We start from the raw sequence: 19,539 nt of genomic DNA, 5'->3' as shown, positions 1-19,539 counted from the left end.
TTTTACTAATGACTTTAATTTATCCTCACTATCATGTTATGAAATGTGATCTAAAAAATATCAAAGGAGAGGCATAATCTATCAGCGTTAGCATTGCACCACATATCCGATTATGCTAGGAAAATTTACGAACAGCTGATTTCTCATGAGAAAGAATTCATTGTTATTTAATTAAATGGAATTTGCTGTTTTTGAGCAGCCAAATGTATATGTATATTTTCTAAATATTCAGAACTACTTACTATATATATCATCTGCAAAGTCATTTGCTTTCTATTGACAATAAATATTCAGTTCCTTTCGAGTCAATAATTTCACGTTCTTGCTTCGATTTTTTAGTATTTTATTCTGATCATATCCTCGTCCTTCGGCTAATAATTTCACAACATCCTAAATCTTGAATGATACGGATGGCATATCCTCATCCTTCAGCTAATAGTTTTCCCAAACATAGGACATATGACATAGTATTCGTGTAATAATAAATAGGCCTTTCTTGTTAGTGGGGAATAAAATTAGTTCCAATTTGCTGCGCAGCAAGCAGTTTAGCGTGCCAATGCAGTGTTCTGAAAAAACTGAAAACGGGTAACTACATATAAATTTACCAGTTAAAAAATTGAGTCAAGGAATCCGACCTCGTTAACATAGACTATTATTATATACCCCCTCCCTAGCGAACATAAATCATTTCACCCACGCGATTCATTTGGGGCAAAAGAAACCAAGTAAAGGCGGATACCTTCTTAATCAATCGTTGACACTGTCGTCCTGCTCTGACAATAGTCGAAATTTTGTCCCACAGTGAAAATTTCCTTCCACAGCTCCAATTCAGTTTCACATTAGGTTGCGCAGTCTTACCCACTTATCTCCATAATGAAAATGAAAACCGAATGACTCATATTTTTAATCTACTGCAACTCTCAACACGGTCCCAACACGAGGAAACTCACGCATATCATGTTCAGGCAAGGAGTCTGGTTCGATATGAAGTGGTAGTGAGTTCCACTCTTCTGTAAGCCTGCAATAATGAAGTCCATTTAGAGAGTTTATTAGAGATACCAAACGAAGGGGTTTTGGCCATGAGAAGATAAAATTCCTATATCACATACATTCGACATATTAAAAGCTATTATGATTGTGTCCAGACTGCAAAATAATAATCACATACTCAGTACTTAAGCTTATAGGGGGAGCATCAGATCCACATAAACATCCAAAATAATAAAATGGTCACATATATAAGGATCCTCGATTAATCAATCGTTCGTCAAAGTGAGGGATTAAACACACTAAATTCTGAAGTACAACATAGATAACATGAATACCTTACACACTAGCTAGATGGAAAAGTCCATTGTATATACGTCTGCCAACCGCAATGCATACGAGCTAACACCTGCATTGAAACGTCTACCGTTTTAAAAATACGAAAATATATATTTTTTTAAAATAAACGTTTAAATGAATCGCATCCATGCTCTCCTACTTAAAATCATCATTTAAAAATTTTCACAGCAATTACCAATAAAATGCAGCGGAGTAAAAATATGAGAAAAATCCTACATCTAACAGTAAAATAGACCAGCGTATAAAACACTTGTGTCCTCTCAAAACAAGAAATCATAATAGTGCTGAAAAATCATAGGCCCTCGAGTCGTGTCGCCCACCAGGTCTGCCTACTCAGAGTTCGGCACCTCCAATCTCCTCATCATTAAGCTCACCTGCATCACACACGCCTAGTGAGTCTAAAAACTCAACACTCCTGTACCATAAATAACATGTACATATACATAGCACACAGCAGTGAAAAATAACATACTCAACATACCTTTCATGAGCTTTAAAAGTGTAATGCAAATGTGTCGTGTAACATCGTGACGTGTCAAAACAGCTCATCGTTAATCATCATTCATCGTTCATCATTTATCATTCATCGTTCCTTTAGTGAATTCAGTTCATTAGAGGTGACTATCGTACATCATCATTTACGATCGATCCATCATACATAGAACCGCGGTACCCGGCGACTGCCGGACATCAGTGACAGGAGCACCCATCCACTGTGCCTAGGCCTCATCATCAGCATTTACATATACGTCTTAAACATTTACATATACTTCGATAGCAACAACTAATTCCCATCATTCAAAACATAATCATTTTCATCACTTATAAAAATTATGAATAAATGCAATTTTTCTTAAATCCAAACATGCGACGTATATCTTCATAAAATCTTAAAATCGTGATCATGATGCACAAACATTTAAAATATCATAAATTTGTGCTCAGGGCGCTGCCATGACCAAAATCTCACCCCGGGTGCAAAATGACCATTTTGCCCCTAGAAACCCAAAAATTATCGTTTTACTCCTGGACCTCTAAAATTAACTCGAAGCTTACCAAACTCCTTAAAATGTCTCAAAACATTATTAAAAGCATTCCTAGCCGTAAACTCGAGCCAAATTCCCAATTTAACTGATTCGTTTTAAAACCTGGATCGGGGTCCCTGTTTTAATCCGAATTGACCCGAAACTCAAATAAAATTTTTCCCAACTCGAACCATAATTTAAACAACTCATAACCAACCATATACTAGTTAAATTATATCCTTTAAATTCATGCACTATCGGCCAACCCCTAAATTTCCTAAATAATTCTTGGCCCCCGCTTATTTTTAATAACCAAACACATGTCCTACCTTCACTCCCCCAACTCTCCAACATCTCGGTCCTCCCTTCTTTAACCACCTGTCCTACCTTAAGACTCAAATTAGGCCCTTAATAACCCCTCTAATCTATACCAAACCCACACAAATGGCCGCTGCACTACTATGCGAAGAAAACCAGCCGAGACTACCTCACAGAACCCTCGACTCGGCCTCTCCCTAGCAGTATCCCACAACCAAACTAAACCCCAAGCCAACATCTCGCCACCACCAGTAGCCTCTAAACACACAAGGATCGCAGCCCCTTGCACCAAATTCAGAAAAAACATGAGTTTACAAACAAAAATATGATCAACTTTCATGCAAAAACCGTGCATCACGTCTCGAACGTGTATATGATCTGATTTTTAACAACTATGATACACACATCAGCAGTATATGGCGTGCAAGATGCAGAAATGAAAGTACATAACGTGCCTTAGATGATACGAACGCGAGGAGATCGAAGAACGAGCATCGGGAACAAACCGGGGAATTTTCTAACTAGCCAACGAAGGGTCCGAAGCTTCATTGGTGAGATTCTACTGAAAACCGAGAAGAACTGATGGTGGAGATGATGTGTCGGCTGTTACATGTTAATTAGGTTTAGGGGAGGGTTAAACACGTTATTTAAAAGGTTAACATTGCACTAATGGGCTCTAACTTTGATAATTAAAAGTTTAAAAAGTATTTTAAGTCCAACAAACTTAAAAGTAGGCCCATTAAATCCAAACACACTCCCGAAAAATATTTCGTGTTGGAAGGATTTTGAAAATATTAGCCGAACCCTTAAAAAGTCCCCGATTTGATAAAATTCGCGTACCGTTAAAAATTAAAATCATGCGGGTAAAAACATCCAAAAATTCCTATTTTTGAAAAATACCCTTAAATACATCTTAAAATAATTAATAAAAATTTAATCGTGTAATTAAAATAATTTTCTTGAAAATTTCCCCGTCTCCGATCCTCGTTCGCGCGCGAAATGAAACTTAAAAATCATAGTGCATGAACTTTTAAATTTCATGAATTAAATCCTATCATGCAATAATAATGCATAAAATACATAAAAATAATTAAACAAAATTTAATAAAATAAACAAGCATTTAATGCTTTAAAATAATTTAGTAAAATACCAAAGAAATTTAATAATTTTGCATGCATGTGGTTCACGTGAACCTTTAAATTTTTGGTACGTTACATGCATGGATAAATTGCAACTTCGAGGGTGACAGAAAAACTGAATCATTTGTTCAAGGAAGTCACAGCTTATCATAGTCTACACCTTGATAGCATTTTGTTACCATATCCTACCAGAAGAGTGCTTGTCATTCAACAAGTACTGCTGAAGAAGGTCAAAATTATTATGTACTTCCAAAAAAATGTACATGTTTTATATTTAAATGTGGAAATTAACCGCAGTTCTATTTAAGTTTCTGTATCTCACAGCTAATTCACAATTGAAAGTGAGGTAAACCCAAACAAAAGACAGATTTTTCCTCATTCGTCTTTACATAATTTGAACGATTGCTCTTATTATGTGAAAGAAAAATAATTAATCAGAATAACAACCAAAAGCACAACAGCCGAGTTTAAATACAGATGAGTAACCAGCGTCAAATCTGGTCGTAGATGACCAAAGCCGCAGCTTACGAACACATTTGTTAGCGGTTTGCAGCCATCGAAGAGAGCAAAGGAGCTAGTTTTAAGGAAAGAAGCACAAGGACTCCGGTTATGGATGCCAATCTAGCAGCTATTATTATGCCACAAGCACAAAAGAAAAAAAAAAGAAAAGAAATTAATAAGACAATATCGCACTCAAAACAAGCAGCAGAAAAATCAAAAAGACAATTACCCGGACATCTTGAAGAAGGAGGATGTCCAGATGACCACGTAGTATGCGAGAAAAATGTAGAACAAGTATGAAGAATCAGGGTTTTAGTAGCTATTACAACTAAGAACATATGCATAGATTACATACCAGTGTGGAACGCCAGCCTCAACCACAATGCCGAGTATATTGACCGTATTCTTCGAATCACCCACCGTCACCCAGTTCCAGGCCGTCTATTATCCACCTGTCCAAGTTTTCTTCTCCATTTCCCCCAAAGAAAAATCCTAGAAAGAAGCGTATACTATGCGATTTGATTTGATAATTCACAAAAATTATTTTTCCTAGCATTTTAAATTAGGAAAATAGTTTTTTTATCTATTAATTTTTTATTTTGATCCAAATTCAGTTAGATATACTAAATTTTAATTTTCGACGCCTATAAAATGCTCATGTGTCGTCGAAAATTGTGGACTTGTGTGATGTCACTGTTGAGAGAAGGTTGGTGTCTCTCAAAAAATGCTTCAAAGTTAAGTCAATGGGAGTGAAAACCTTTGAGTTGGTTGATTGGATGTGTTCTGTTAGATGAAGGGAGTCGGGAGTCGGGAGTCGTTACTTTGGGGAGTTGGGATAAGCTGTGAAGAAAGGGACACAAGTCAGCTCCTGATTTAAAAAGAGGGGGCTCTCAGCTGAAGCAAAGATATAGGAACACAGCACAAGCTCAAGAAGGCGATGGAGAAATGAGAATCAAGGAGATTAGGCTTGCTTTGGTGATTGAATAAAAGAGTTGGTCGTCTTTCTTCTCGTGGATGTAGGTCATTCAAGGCCGAACCGCGTAAACTCTTGTCTCTCATTTTTCTTTCTATGTTCGAGTGCTGATACACTAGATAGGAAGGAGGGAACATGTTCATCATCTGATTGATTTGGAAACAAAGTTGTTAACAATTTGATCAAAATAGCTGAAATTAAAAATACTTATATTGAAACCAAATTTAAATACTTAAATGACCAAACTGAAATTATTAACTATTTAAAGTAAAAGTTGAAACGGAAAATCGAAAAGACTTACAGTAAAGTATAAAAATGCAGTGGAGTTATAGGGGTGTGTTGTTGGTACAAGGTATCTGCTAATGTCAGATTCAAGGTCCAAAATTGATTTAAATATATCCAAATTAAACTTGGATCTTTAGATTTAGTGCACGTACATTATCATTATAATAACATCTCATTGATCTCGTTCAAAAGTTTATATTTTAATAGCAAATGTAAACCTAAGAAATCAGACTTGTGTTGGGGTACTGATTGATGATATGGTTCTTGTATTAATTTTTTTGGAAGGTAATTAATCAAACTGAATTGATGCATAATTAGAAAAATCTTTTAATGAAATTTCTTGATCATTTTTCTGTACTGCAAATTAAGTTATTCCTCACCACCCATTATGTTCCAGAACAAGTTATTCTTGTTTACAACTATCAATCAAAGCTATCCACCAACCCATTCATAGATTGAACATCTTCCTTTGTCTGTCTATCTTCAAGTCTGTAGTCTAACATACAAAAAAAATGCTTGGTTATTATCTGTGACGCTTTTATGTTGAAAACAACCATTCTACGAAAAAAATGGTTCTCTCAGGAAATTGGAACATTAGCAATATTCCTTTTTGCTTTCAATAAACACAACCCCGATAAACAAGATATTCCTGATCATTAGTTGAGGATTATGCAATATACAGACCTCGGCCTATTACCGGGTGTTCCAGAGTGTCACTCCCGTACTCGTATTCAACATCCAATGAACCATACAAATGTGGTGAAACATCATAAATGAGTTCTCGATCACTGAGACCGAAAGATTCTATATTCCCAGGTTCCTTGGAATAACTATTGAATACCTCATCCCACAACCTGAAAGTTGATCCGGTTTCAAGAATCAAGTTTCTTTGGTGACATTCTGTATTGTCAAATGGATTCTGTCCCGAGTTGTGGCTCTTCATGTTCAATGTAGAACATGAAATCGATCTCTCAGGTTGAACAGAAAACAAGGCGCCTACACTTTCAACTTTCGTTACTTTTCCAGTGCCTTGACTTCTGCTCTCGCTATGATCTTCTGTTTGTATATGATTATGATTGAAAATGCTTTCTAAAAAATCAACTTGAATGGGAGACATCATGTGATCAAACTGTTTCTCTGACTGGAACCGTGGATTGTGTTCTTGTTTGAATTGAAGCGACGAGTATTGAACTTGGATCTTGTGTTCGGATTTTACATCAGAATCACAACTAATCCTTGAGGGAGCGGGAGCGCTTTTCGAAGCATCTTTGACATCTCCAAATAGAGAATTCATGCAATCTCCCATTGGCATTGAAAGAATCCCTTTCCCGTTTACATCACAGAATTTGGCATCACTGTTCGGCATCAGATTCTTGTGTATCTGTGTATCTGAGTTTCCAAGACAAACATTTTCGGCAGGGTCTTTTGAAGTGATAGCCGAGTTTTTCACCCCGCCAAACACAATTTTAAGCTCATTTTCTTTTTGTAAGCGGCTCAAGTAGAGTCTGTACTTCTGTAAAGCAAAACAACAAAATGTCACAAGATTTTCCGGAACCTTGAAATTTTTATTGGACAAAGATTTAACTGCATATTTTCAAAAATTACCATCCCTTCCTCACATTTACCTGCAAGTGGCTAGCTACGTTTTCTCTTGTTAACCATGGCACTCCCATCAAGTCGAGTATTTTCTTTGGGCCAACTTCTGTCACACAATTAACATTCGAACATTTATTATGACTCACAAGAAATCAATGAAAAAAGTCGTTATTTTACTGCTGAGAAACAAGAAAGATCTTAAACTTACTGCTAAGTCCGATTTGATTCACTGCTGTCACAAACTTCTGATGAAGATCAACGGTCCAAACGACCCTTGATTTCTTCACTGATAAAGGGTTACCACATGCTCTTTCATCGTGCTTGTTATCAACATCTTTTCTTTTCTTTCCTGAATTCAGATCTCCACCAAACAAGTAGACATCATCAGATTGATCGGTCAAGCTTTCGTGCCCTTCAATATCTCTCACCTCATGCATCCGTTTCCTCAAAACATGCTGCCATATGTTTCTAAGCTCTTTCATTCTTATTGGCTTCAGAAGATAATCACATGCGCCATGTTGAACTCCCTTCATCACCCTGCTTGTTTCCCCATCAACGGACATCACTGTGTAGGATCAATGTAAAATCCATGAGCTCGAACTTTGGAGAAAAGTGGTAACGAGCCAATCTTCACTTCCGATACCAACAGATCAAAGAATTGGACACGGTAGATAAGATTTTACTGATTTGTAAAGCATTAATAGGAGATAAGTAGCTTACTTATGACAGGAAGATCCATCTCCAGGCCAACGTGCTCCAGAAGCTTGAAACCATCCATGTCAGGCATGTTTACATCACTGATTACAATGTCAAAACCGTCTTTTTTTTCTCGTAGCAGGTCCAGAGCCTCCCTGGCTAAGTTACAAGTCATTACTGAAACTCCAAAAAAGAACAAGATATTGGAGAAGGATCAGAAGAAGTATCAAAGATTTTCAAAATCAAGAGCAAAAACTGTCAAGTAGAATGCAGATACATCAAACCCAAAGCCTGGTCTGGGAAGGTTTTAACCATGAAGAACATGAGCAGGGAACGAGTAGTATGCGAACTCCAAATAAATTTTGTAGCATATTAGGAACAGGTAGGATTATTCTGCACAAGTTCAACCATGGCAACTTAAGCTCTTGTTGAACTAGGATTTAATGTCCGAGTAGTACCTTCCTATTTTACACAACTCCCAACCCCACCGCAACACCTATAGTATGATTCGATATCTCAAACAGAATCAAGTCATAAATCACTCAAAAGCAGAAAACCTTAGAGGTTAAGATGCCAAATTAAATTTGAAACAAGTCACCACAGAACGAACTACATTTTGAAGGGGTGATAATTTTGAAGGAGAATAGATACCCATTGCATAAAAAATAAACAGTGAAATGAAAGGAAAATTTCGGACTGTCACAGTTTCTCCCCTCTAGTTGAAAATTAGCCTGAATAATAATTTAATCAACAAAGCATGAGCTTCAAATTTAAAGGCATCTTGGTTTCTTGACTGCAGTTGACTAGGAATCATCATACTGTTGACAAGTTCACATGAACTTTTACTGCAGTATGTTTCTCACGCCCAAATGATTTTTTAAAATAAAAAAATTATGCATGATTTTTGCAATATTCAACAAGTTGCTACCTCCCCTAAACTGAAATCCAAGAATTCAACTCTGAAATATCAAATAATACGAGTATATAGTCTGAACTTTCCAACACTTGGCAGCTTTCAAAACAATTCGACGCGCGACTTCTTTTTAGTAGAACAGGTGAAAAAAATAATAATAATCCAAATATAGAATTAAAAGCAACATCTGAGGCATCATACCCAAAAAGAAACAATTATTACCAACAAAATCATTCCCCCGAAACGTTCAACACAAACAGAAAAGAGCAATTGCATACATATATTTATGTGTGTGTGTGTGTGTGTGTGTGTGTGTGTGTATGCATGAGAAGAGACCTTCATAACTGCACTTTTTAAGCATCTTTTCAAGAATCTTCAACCAAGTGGGATCATCGTCCACAACAAGGACCCGAAGACCCGCAGGAAAACTATCAGGCTTCGGCGAAGAGAATCCATTTGAATCCATCATTAAAGTTGAGATCTTGAGCAGAAAGGACAGAAGACTGATCAGTGCTGAAACCGCACACACAGGGTGTTTGCGTTCACTAATGTGTTAAACGCATAGAGTGGAGATTGCGAGTGGATTTTTTTAAGGGAAGAAAGAAGCGAATAAAGAATAAATGGCGCCGGCTGGAGTTAACGGTCTTAGAGCACACCGCACTTTGCTTTTTCTATTTGGAATTAATCATTGCATGATTTTTTTACAAATTATTCAATAACAAATATTATTTCACACCTTATCTATCATTTTAAATAATCGTGATTTAATTTATTCAATCATTTTTTATATGATTTTCGAATCTTTCAGTATCTTTTTCATCTTTTTATTTTATTTTTTATGATTATTTCTTCAATTAAATTAAGCAATCTTATCATCACATCTACTTTTTATGTTTGTTTTTTGGATTTGATTTTGATTAATTTCTTCGATACTAACATGTTTTTTCATATGATCTTCTTATTTTGTTTATTTGTATCGTTCATGCTTTCGGGCCTAACTCCATTTTATTTTTTTTAAGTCCTACTCGGTTTCTTAACTTATTATATTATATATTATATCTATTTTGCATTATGAACATAATTAAGTGTGTGAATTAATTGTTAATGAGAAAAAATATACGTCTGAATTTTGAAGTATAATGAATAGAAAAACTTGAAAAAAAATAGAGTGATTAAAATAAATGTGATGTATATATTAATTTTAAAATTATTGATATAATTACTTGATATAAAAATTAGGAGAAAATGCATGAAAATTCAAGAGCAGATAATATATTCGGAAAAAAACTCTCTCGAGATAATGAATGTAGATATATAATTTATTAGGGAGGCAAAATAAATTCAAAATATAGGAAAATTTCAAAATAAAAATTGTATTTTCTCCTTTACAAAAAATTAATGGGACACATCTTAATATTTAGGTACAAATATTAATATTTCAAAAGTTACAAAAAAAATTTTAGATTTAAGTCATAACATCATAAAAATATGAAAAAATATGCGTATATTAACATAATTCAAAAACTAATTTAGAATATATATATACACACACAAAATATATGTAATCATTAAAAAATAATATATAGTAAAACAATATTTTGAATAATATCAAATATTACAAAAATAATTAAGCTGTTGTCACTATATTTTTAATTAATGTTGATACATTTAAAAGTCCATAAAATAGTTAAAATTAACTGAAAAGATATAAAAACACTTTTAAAGTAGTGAATAATATTAAATAATACAAAAAAATTAAGAATTGATAGAGAAAAATGACGAAAGATTTTGAAATTTTCAATTATAATTTAGAATTTATGATTCAGTGTTTGAAAAAAATAAAAAATTAAATTAAATAATTTATTTTGATTACTGTAAAATTTTGTAAATTCAAGTTTTCAGTAGAGAAAGTTTACTTGAATAATTTCCATCAATTATTTGACTTAATTTATTTAAAAAAATTTCAAATTCAAACTTTATTATTTAGTTAAATTAATGTAATATTAATTGAGTCATAATAGAAATAAATCTTATGGGACAGAGCTTTTGTCGTTTTACCAAAAGTTATAACATGTGGTAACAATGCTTAAACATTAACTCAAATCTTTTAAAATCGTACCATTGCTCAAATGTCATGTTTCGATTGCTCTATTCAGAAGGGAAAATTATTATTCTCCAACAATTGCACTATTTGCAATCAATAATAAGCGAACTCGTGATCTTAGCTCTGATACCAATTATAAGACCAGAAATTTGTCGCTTTATCAAAATTATAGATGATGGTAATGGTGCAACTCAAATATTTAAAATGTATAATAGCTCAATCATCACGGTTCAATCTATGTATCCAACAAGGACAATTATTGCACTCTAACAATATCACTCTCAATTAATAATTACACTCCTTGCAATATATGATAATAGATCTCATGACTTTGGCTCAAATATATACCAATTGCAGGATCATACACTTGTCGTTTTACTAAAATTATTCCCGGTGGTAACAATCAAAGTTTACTAAAATCTTTTAAAACCGTAAAGCAACTGAAACATCACATTTCGATAGTTCTACCTAGTATGGACAATTATTGCATCTAACAAATCATATATGAATGTTATTTCACATTCCAGAAATCATTTCTCTAAATCAAATTTACACTAATCAAATAATTTCATCGAACACAAAGTAATCTTAATTACTAATAATAATTCAAACACAAATAATAATTGTTGGGGTGTCAACCCTATGCCCCCAACATGTGTTAAATTAAGTTGCAATCATAGTAATAACGCACAATAAATTATTAAACATGATTTAATAAGTGAATAATATTAAATAACAATTATGTTATTTGAAAATGTGAGAAATAATTTATATATTTATATATATCAAATACAGTAAACAATATCAAATATCAACTATTATATTTTATACACCTGGAAAGAGCAACAAGAGAAAATCCAACAACCATCGATGAAAAGACAAAAAATGGCAACGTAAGCTTCGAAACACATTGAACACGAAAGCGACAAACAGTGAAAAAAGGGGCAAGGGCACGATCAAATTATCAATGATAAATAGATCATAACGTATATATTCTTATTATCAAAATGAATTCTAAGAGATATCTATTTCAGTGGGAAAAAAAATGTTTTTCGTGAAGCATAATTATATATGCTCAAATTCATATATGGCAATTTTGGATATTACAAGAAATTAGCATTGCCAAGTGCAAATTAGTATTAATAAAATCAATATCAGTTAAGATATAAATAATCATCGTTTGAGTTATTATTTGGTCAACTGTATATTTAATGAATGATTTATTAATCAGTTATATTTCTATATATTCTTTTATTTAATTTAAAAACAAAATAATCTAAAAGAAAAAGAAAGAAATTAATATGCACATAGTATTCTACGCATGTATATATATCACATTAATCCAATCATTCATATATTGATAAATAATTTTGTTGTATTTCTAAAAAATTAAATTTCAATTCCGAAATCCATGAATATGCCTCTTATCCATTACAGTTTGATTTGCTCGTATTTGTAATTAAAGATAAAAAATGATAAATAATAGTAGATGATGAATATATATGGACAAACACTCAACATTAATTGTATATCATAAATGAATATCAAAAGACAAATATATTCATACCTCTAATAATTAACACATATTACACAAGGACAATTTAGGAAATAAAAAAACGAAAACTCATAGATTTATAACAACAACAATAATAATATATAGATTTGTTTACATTAGCATTAAACATAAAAATTTATTATTGGCGAAGAAACAACAAACTAGATTTAGCCATACAATTCTAATATGCTCGATCTACATATATAATCAATGTTCTTTCTTTCAAGTCTAATTATTATTATTTTTTTGGGGGCATGTTTTCAAATTTTGTTCCTTATTATTGGTTGCATATTATTTTCTTACCATAAACTATGAATTCATTAAAATTATTCTAAAGTTTGACCAATAATTGGTTGACAAAGAACCTCATTTGTTGAGCACTTTGTTACTTTTTATATCCCACTTGAGGACAATAACTAAATAATTTCCAATAAAGTCCCTTTTAGTGTACTTGGTGTGATTAATGAATGCATAAAGATAATCTAACAGTGTGTGATCCCACAATTAAATTTACACGACGACAACTTTTCTTCAGCATAGGACACACACATGACATCCCTAGCTTGTTGTCTTCATAACATAGGTACTGGCCATTATACATATGGCGCCCCAAACCTCGTCACGTAATCATACAACATGTGACGTCATATACATAAAAATTTTCTTTTCAACGACGTAATAATATAATGCATATACGACAAAAATAGAACAATCACCACACTATCTACGTCAATGCAGCAGAAACAGTATAATAAAAACACACATACAACTCAAGTAAGACAATAAATTATACTGTCTCTATCTACTATTAACTACATGACTGTTTGACTAAACACACCTAGTCCTTCACCACTATCCTGTCTCACAGCATAGTCCTGTAACCTGTCCAACAGAAACATCGCCCAAAGGATGAGCATACACAACAATCATCATCGTAATACATAACAGTTATATTATCAACAATATAAAATATAACTGGAATGATAACAGAAATACTCCCATTGCTGTCTCTGGACAATCAAACCACCAACGATATCAACGTCACCACAACATCGACGATACATCGCACCCCAACACCGACGACAGCATTATCGTCGAACGAACAACATCAACGTGACGTCTCCCAACAAACGACAGCCAACAATATCAACAATAATAAACAACAACAGATATAATATCAAATCACCCAATACCGGTGATTTATCGTCGTTCAACGCAATAGTATTCATCAATACTAAACAATAACAACATATGCTCGTACGTCAATACGTACCTGATAATCGAGTATATATATAATCTGGCTATTTCTTTGATCCCGAGGCTTGTGTTGTATCTAAATAATTCAACAACAATTATCAGATCATTCTCACCGTATCAATACAAGCATAACAGCCTCACTATTATATAACATCAAATAGCCCAACAACAATTAATTCAACAAAATATATAACTCGATTATAAATTCTTATCGTTCATCAATTTAATATTCTAGTGTATTTAATTCACATTACTACCATCAAATACACCCTAATTAATTTAACTTCAAATAATAGGATATTCTACAACATCCGTCAAATTACGAAAACTTTATATCAATGTGTAGCCTATACTTCGTAGACTCCGAATATGTAATCAGAATTAATAACAACTGACAAACAACTCCCCAATTTCAATTCAATGATTAAAAATCCCTAATTATAACAAATTAGGAATAATTCAAAACAACATCACTATAATCTTCTCTACTTCGTTAAGATCATACACTATTCAACAATCTTCAATTTCAGTATGATTTAACAATTTATCGGATTTATTCCAAAAATCGACGAATTTCAAACATCACCAAAACTATAAAATTTATACCTCAAATCAAAGACCACGTGTCAACGATTCCAGGACTAAAGTCGGTTCGTCGATTGGATAAATCGATAAGTCTCAAGATAGAAAAGAAAAAATCAAAATTCTTCTCTCTCTCCCTCGAACCTTCTGTTAAAACTTGTGAATGAATTTCACATAACTTTTGAAATTTATCTCTTTTTTTTAATATTATATTATATTATATTAATAAAATAAAATAATATAATATAATATATAATATTTAACATTTAACACTGGTATATCCCTTTGGACTAGTCAAACGATCAAATTTGCCAAAACTCAAAACATGAAACTTCTATATCTTTGAGTTTTTTACGTTATATCCAAATTTCAAATCATTTGGACATCATATGACCGAAATATATCACATTTCTCTCTTTAAAAATCATGAATTATTTAGTAATCTCAAATTACTAAATCAACAAATTGTTATATTTACTTCAGAAATTACAATACAAATTTCATTCTTTTTTTTTAAAAAATAATTCCTTTGCTTTATTTGGAAGCTCTTATTTAGATCATGTAGCCATGCGTGTGTGTGTATATATATATATATAAAAGAATCTTCTTTAACATAGTAAAGCCATATTCTATATGACTCAATGAACACACACACACACACACATATATAATAATAATAATAATAATAATAATGTTTCAATCATCTTATATGCAAATTAATTCCTCCTCGAGATTAATATATGCCTATAATTAACTAGCTTTTGCAAATTGCGGGGGTAGAAATAGGATTTCCAAAGAAAATGGTTCAAAAAAGGGGGTCTGCCCATTAACAAGTTGCCTTTAGGCAAAGAACAAATTTTGCTCGAAAAAGTTAATTTTGATGGAGATAGGCTCTTCTTAATTATATAGTTGCCATAATGCTTGCTTCCAACCAAGCTGAGCTAGCTATATATATATTAAAATTTAAATTATGTAAACAAACCATCAATAAAAAAAAAAAAATACACAAACGAATAAGTCAAAACGACTAAATATAATCAAATCTTTTACTTGTATTTTCATGTAATTCCTCTAAAAAAATCGTGGACGTTTAAATAAAATTGAGATGAAAATGAGTCATTAAAAAAAATATATAACTCGATTGAAGCCATAAGGCTAAGAACTTTGTGGTGTTGTATATTAATTTGCTATGATCTATTATTTATCGACAAATTAATATCATAAATAAGCACAACAACAAAAAAATTCCAAAAAATATTTACAATTTGCCTAATAAAGTTGAATGCTAGCCTTTTCATTTGTTTATTCAAAAGCGAGAATTAATTCACCAAAATCTTGTCATTCTTTACTCAAAGGTTCATGCGTTTCCTGATTATTGCTCGTTTATTCTTTAATTAACTAGCTTGAAGATGCCTTTATTTATGTATTTATTTTTTAGAGTAAAACTGGCCTAATGTTCATATATCTACTAACGATTAATTGGTACTGAAGCTTGAGATTAAATTACAATTATATCATCTTAATTTAATTCCCAACAAAATTCAAATTATTAGACAAATTAGTCATTTTATTTGGTCTCTTCTTTTTTTAGTCATTAGATGTTTACTTATTTACCGAAATGACACACATTTGGTGTTTTTTATTTACGAAAATCTCTCACCTTTGTAAAATTGATGCACCTATTACGTTTTGATAACTATTTGTTTACAAGAAAGCTATATATTTTGCACTTTTTTTTTTTTTTCAATTTTCTTGTATGTTTTCGTTAAAAAAATGGATTTTACAAGCACACAAATCGTCTTTGTTTACGATATTTAAAGTCAAGATTCCTGAAAGTCTGAAACCCCAAACTCATCAACCTCCTCTTAGGTTTTTCATACTAACAAAGAAAAGCTAACTACGTTTAAACATGAATAGATTTTTTATGAGACGGTATCACATATTTAAATAATTGAGACGAGTCGACCCAGTCCACAACTTGAGTGAAAATAATATTTTTGTCACAAAAATTAATATTTTTCATAGATCGGGTTAGGTAAGAGAACTATCTCACAAAATTGACTCGTGAGATGATATAGGAATATTGTGTTTAAATATTACATATATCAGACGAGGTTATCCACAACTTTGAAAATTTACAAAATAAAAAATTGTAAAGTTCCTATGTTTTTGTTTTCATTTATTCGAGTGAAGTTAGCCCAAGACGTATGTAAGTAATCCAGTTTGGTTGGTTGGGTTAGGTCCAGAAGACTATTAGATAAACTACTCATTTACAAGCATATGAATAGACCCACATCCCGCGCACGGGTCGGGTAAAAAAATGGTAACGTGATGTCATTCTCCAAGAAAACAAATAAATTATTTGGCTTCTAAACGTCACAAGTACGGCTGGCTTCGTATGAAAAAATTAAAACTTATCTTGAAGAGAAAAAATCCATTAACAGGATAATACCCATCTCTGTTTCTCAAAGTAAAATCTGTTATCATACTTTATTTGGTTTTCATACGGATACATGCATGTGTATTAATTGGTGTGTGAGTTTGCATATTAGTTCAAGAAATAATTTTTATGAATTCTGATTGAATTTTTTGATGTCTTTTATCGTTTGACAGATCTGGACATTTTTTAAAACTGTGTAACAGGGGATTCCGTCGGTGGTTTGTTTTCATTTGTGTGTAATGATTGGTAAAAATATCTTATAATAATTTGGGAGATGAGTTTTTTTTATATGGGGGTTTGCTCCTATGGATCGGAGTGCAACAGATAATAGTGTTGGTGTTTCAGTTGATCAGGTGTTGGTGTTTCAGTTGATCAGGTGTTAAAATAGATTAATCCATTGTTTCCTCATTGGTTTCTTGATGTGGGCATATTTTTGTTGCTAATACAATTTGATTAATTTTTGTAAAGGATTAAAATAGAAATTAAAATTGTCGTCGCCTTACTCTGCACTGGAAATGTCTTTATGGAGGCTTACTAATGTGGATGGATGCTTTGTATTATTTGGAAAATGAACAGGAGAGGATATGTTTATTGATTGTCTGGATGAGCTTGGAAAGAGTATTATTGCTGAGAAAGATGAATTCACACGAATTAAATTCAATCTTGGATGATCACTGCTTCTTTTAATCTATTTATGTGTGTAGTTAAATTGAACATCAACTCTATTTTCCATACAGAAAGAACGAAAAGCATTTATGAGAGAACTTAATCGATTCATGCTTTGGATGAACGAGCTCAGAATGAGGAAAAAGTTAACGAACTCCATTCTGTGCTACCTTACATAAACGATCAGGAAATTGATTTTCTCAATGCAAAGGTTATCTCAATCAAGCAATTTACACGAACCCGAGCTTGAGAAGGACAAGAATATCGAGGAGATGTAAACAGGATAATATCTTTCCTTTCAACTTCTCTCCATCAAGAAGATTTGTCGGAAGGAGCAATCACGGTAAAAATTATCTAATGTTGACAAGTCAGTTACATTTTTGGCTGAGAGGTACAGTTTTTTCCTTTCCGAAATGTATTAACTGAGGACTTGTGTGATAACAAACGTACCCCGACTCTGTTAACACCCTTTCCTCAGCAAAAGTTTCTGGTTTTTGCACATCACGAAGGACAGATAGGTACCCATGTGGCCCACGGACTTCATCAAACGACGTTGGTAAAAATTTGGGAGTCTGTGGTATAGAAACTGTCTAAATATAATTTGTAAAAATGTAGCAATGGAAGAAAATATCGTCTTAGAATCCAGAAGAATTGAGAAATCTAAAAATGAGAAAACATGGTCAGAGAAAGCTTAGATTTGACAAAACTCGTTACAATGGAAAAGATAGACAAATTTAAGAACTTGAAATTTTAACTGGGTGATTTTGAAAGGGTTTCGTACTTTGATTGCAGGGTTTTCTGAAGGAGTAACGCATCTTTGCTTACAAACCGGAGAAGCGGAGGGGTTACATAGGAAAGATTCTCGCTTGATCTTGGGATTCAAGGCAAAGTGAGAGGAAAAAGAAAGAACAGAGCTACAAGGGCTCTTGGAACTGGTTATTCAGATTTATTTATAATTTGTCATTTCACGTTCTTCCTTTAATACCGTATTGACCAGAACTGAGTGAATGGAAAGTTGTGTCGACTATTTATTCTGAGTCGAGGAATTCTTGTTTTTTTCTTGATTTGAGTTGCGGTAAATTTGGAAGTACTGAATTTTGTCCGACAAGGCGTAGAGGTGGTGTTTACAAGAGTTTTAAGTGCTTTTGAATTTTTAACTAATTAAATATTCGAAAATTACATATAAACATTTAAAATAAACTCATACAAACTATCCTATTTGACATCCTTTTGTAGTTCATGTTAGATAATCGATTTTCTCGTGTCCAAAACACAGTGAAAGTTTTAAATTTTTTGTTTTATTTTGACGCTCAAATAACGTCTTTGGATACTCGTATGGTTTTAACAAATTAAATCATTCATATAGTGTTAATGATTATATCTTTAGTGAATTAATAATTTGACACCAACTATTCTGGGATTAGCGGAGACAGTTTTTGTAGTATTCACTACGAACAATCTTTTTAAAGCTTTTCTTCAATTCTCCTATCAAGTTCACGACTAGAACGTTTGCTCATCTTCTAAATTGTACTAGAAGATTTAGAATGGATTTAACATTTGAGGTCAAAAATTATTTGATGGCTCAAAACCTAAAACAAAAAGAGGTTGGCCTAAATTTTGGAGTGTTTTGAGAGTAAATTTTCGAAATTTGCATGCAGTGGAGGCTATGGTTTGGCTCTCTTATTTAAATCATAAGTCTTTGATCTACTTTCCTTAATTATGGGTTTAGGGTTCCTTAATTAAATTTAATAAGCTTAGTTAATTAATTTAACTACTCCAATTAGTTTAATTAATTATTAATTAAAATTCATTAAAAACTTTAATTATTTAGTATATTGGACTTATATTCTTACAAACCCCATTATACATACTTCTCACTATATTTAATTTAATCTTTTTATAAACCCAACCTTTGAGTTTAATATTTTAACTCTCAAATTTCATAAATTCAACTCCTTGAATTTATTCTCTCAAAAATTTTAATTATCATAAATTAAACTCCTTGAGTTTACTATCTCATAATTTTATATAAATTCAACTAATTGAATTTATTGTCTCAACGGGAACAAATGATCCAGTGCTTGTGTGACCCTCAATTTTTCAGGGATACAGCTAGTCGTGGGTTTACAACTCTTTGTGAT

The 19,539-nt window shown here is 32.4% G+C and overlaps 1 protein-coding gene and 1 long non-coding RNA gene across 3 annotated transcripts; both read right to left on the bottom strand.

Annotated features, from left to right (window-relative positions):
• Positions 1-101: 101 nt before the first annotated feature.
• LOC140978581 (uncharacterized) lies at positions 102-4,816 on the bottom strand. The gene is made up of 3 exons (XR_012175579.1): positions 4,561-4,816; positions 3,907-4,404; positions 102-1,396 (listed from the first exon to the last, which is right to left on the bottom strand). It is a non-coding gene; the product is annotated as an uncharacterized lncRNA (long non-coding RNA).
• Positions 4,817-6,224: 1,408 nt separating this feature from the next.
• LOC140978579 (two-component response regulator ORR26) lies at positions 6,225-9,444 on the bottom strand. 2 transcript variants are annotated; one of them, XM_073443744.1, is made up of 5 exons: positions 9,131-9,444; positions 7,906-8,058; positions 7,394-7,750; positions 7,215-7,288; positions 6,225-7,102 (listed from the first exon to the last, which is right to left on the bottom strand). In XM_073443744.1, exons 1-5 carry the CDS (start codon positions 9,261-9,263, stop codon positions 6,257-6,259), a joined length of 1,563 nt encoding a protein of 520 aa, XP_073299845.1. In that variant the 5' UTR covers positions 9,264-9,444; the 3' UTR covers positions 6,225-6,256. The 2 variants fall into 2 exon arrangements, with proteins under 2 accessions (XP_073299845.1, XP_073299844.1); XM_073443743.1 differs by having other exon boundaries at positions 7,215-7,291; positions 9,131-9,443.
• Between the last annotated feature and the right edge of the window lie 10,095 nt (positions 9,445-19,539).

The sequence above is a fragment of the Primulina huaijiensis genome, chromosome 6 (genome assembly GCF_012295235.1).
Source record: "Primulina huaijiensis isolate GDHJ02 chromosome 6, ASM1229523v2, whole genome shotgun sequence".
In the NCBI taxonomy this organism is placed as follows: Eukaryota; Viridiplantae; Streptophyta; class Magnoliopsida; order Lamiales; family Gesneriaceae; genus Primulina; species Primulina huaijiensis.
The sequence above is the reverse complement of the archived record's forward strand: the minus strand, read 5'-3'. Positions and strand labels throughout refer to the sequence as shown.

Bases quoted from the DNA above. Each gene is read 5' to 3' on its own strand.
- LOC140978579 (XM_073443743.1), bottom strand. From the start codon at position 9,263: ATGATGGATTCAAATGGATTCTCTTCGCCGAAGCCTGATAGTTTTCCT. The intron at 7,751-7,905 runs GTAAGCTACTTA...GATCCTACACAG, and splicing joins GATGGATCTTCCTGTCATAA to TGATGTCCGTTGATGGGGAA. The intron at 7,103-7,214 runs GTAAATGTGAGG...TTTGCTTTACAG, and splicing joins ACGTAGCTAGCCACTTGCAG to AAGTACAGACTCTACTTGAG.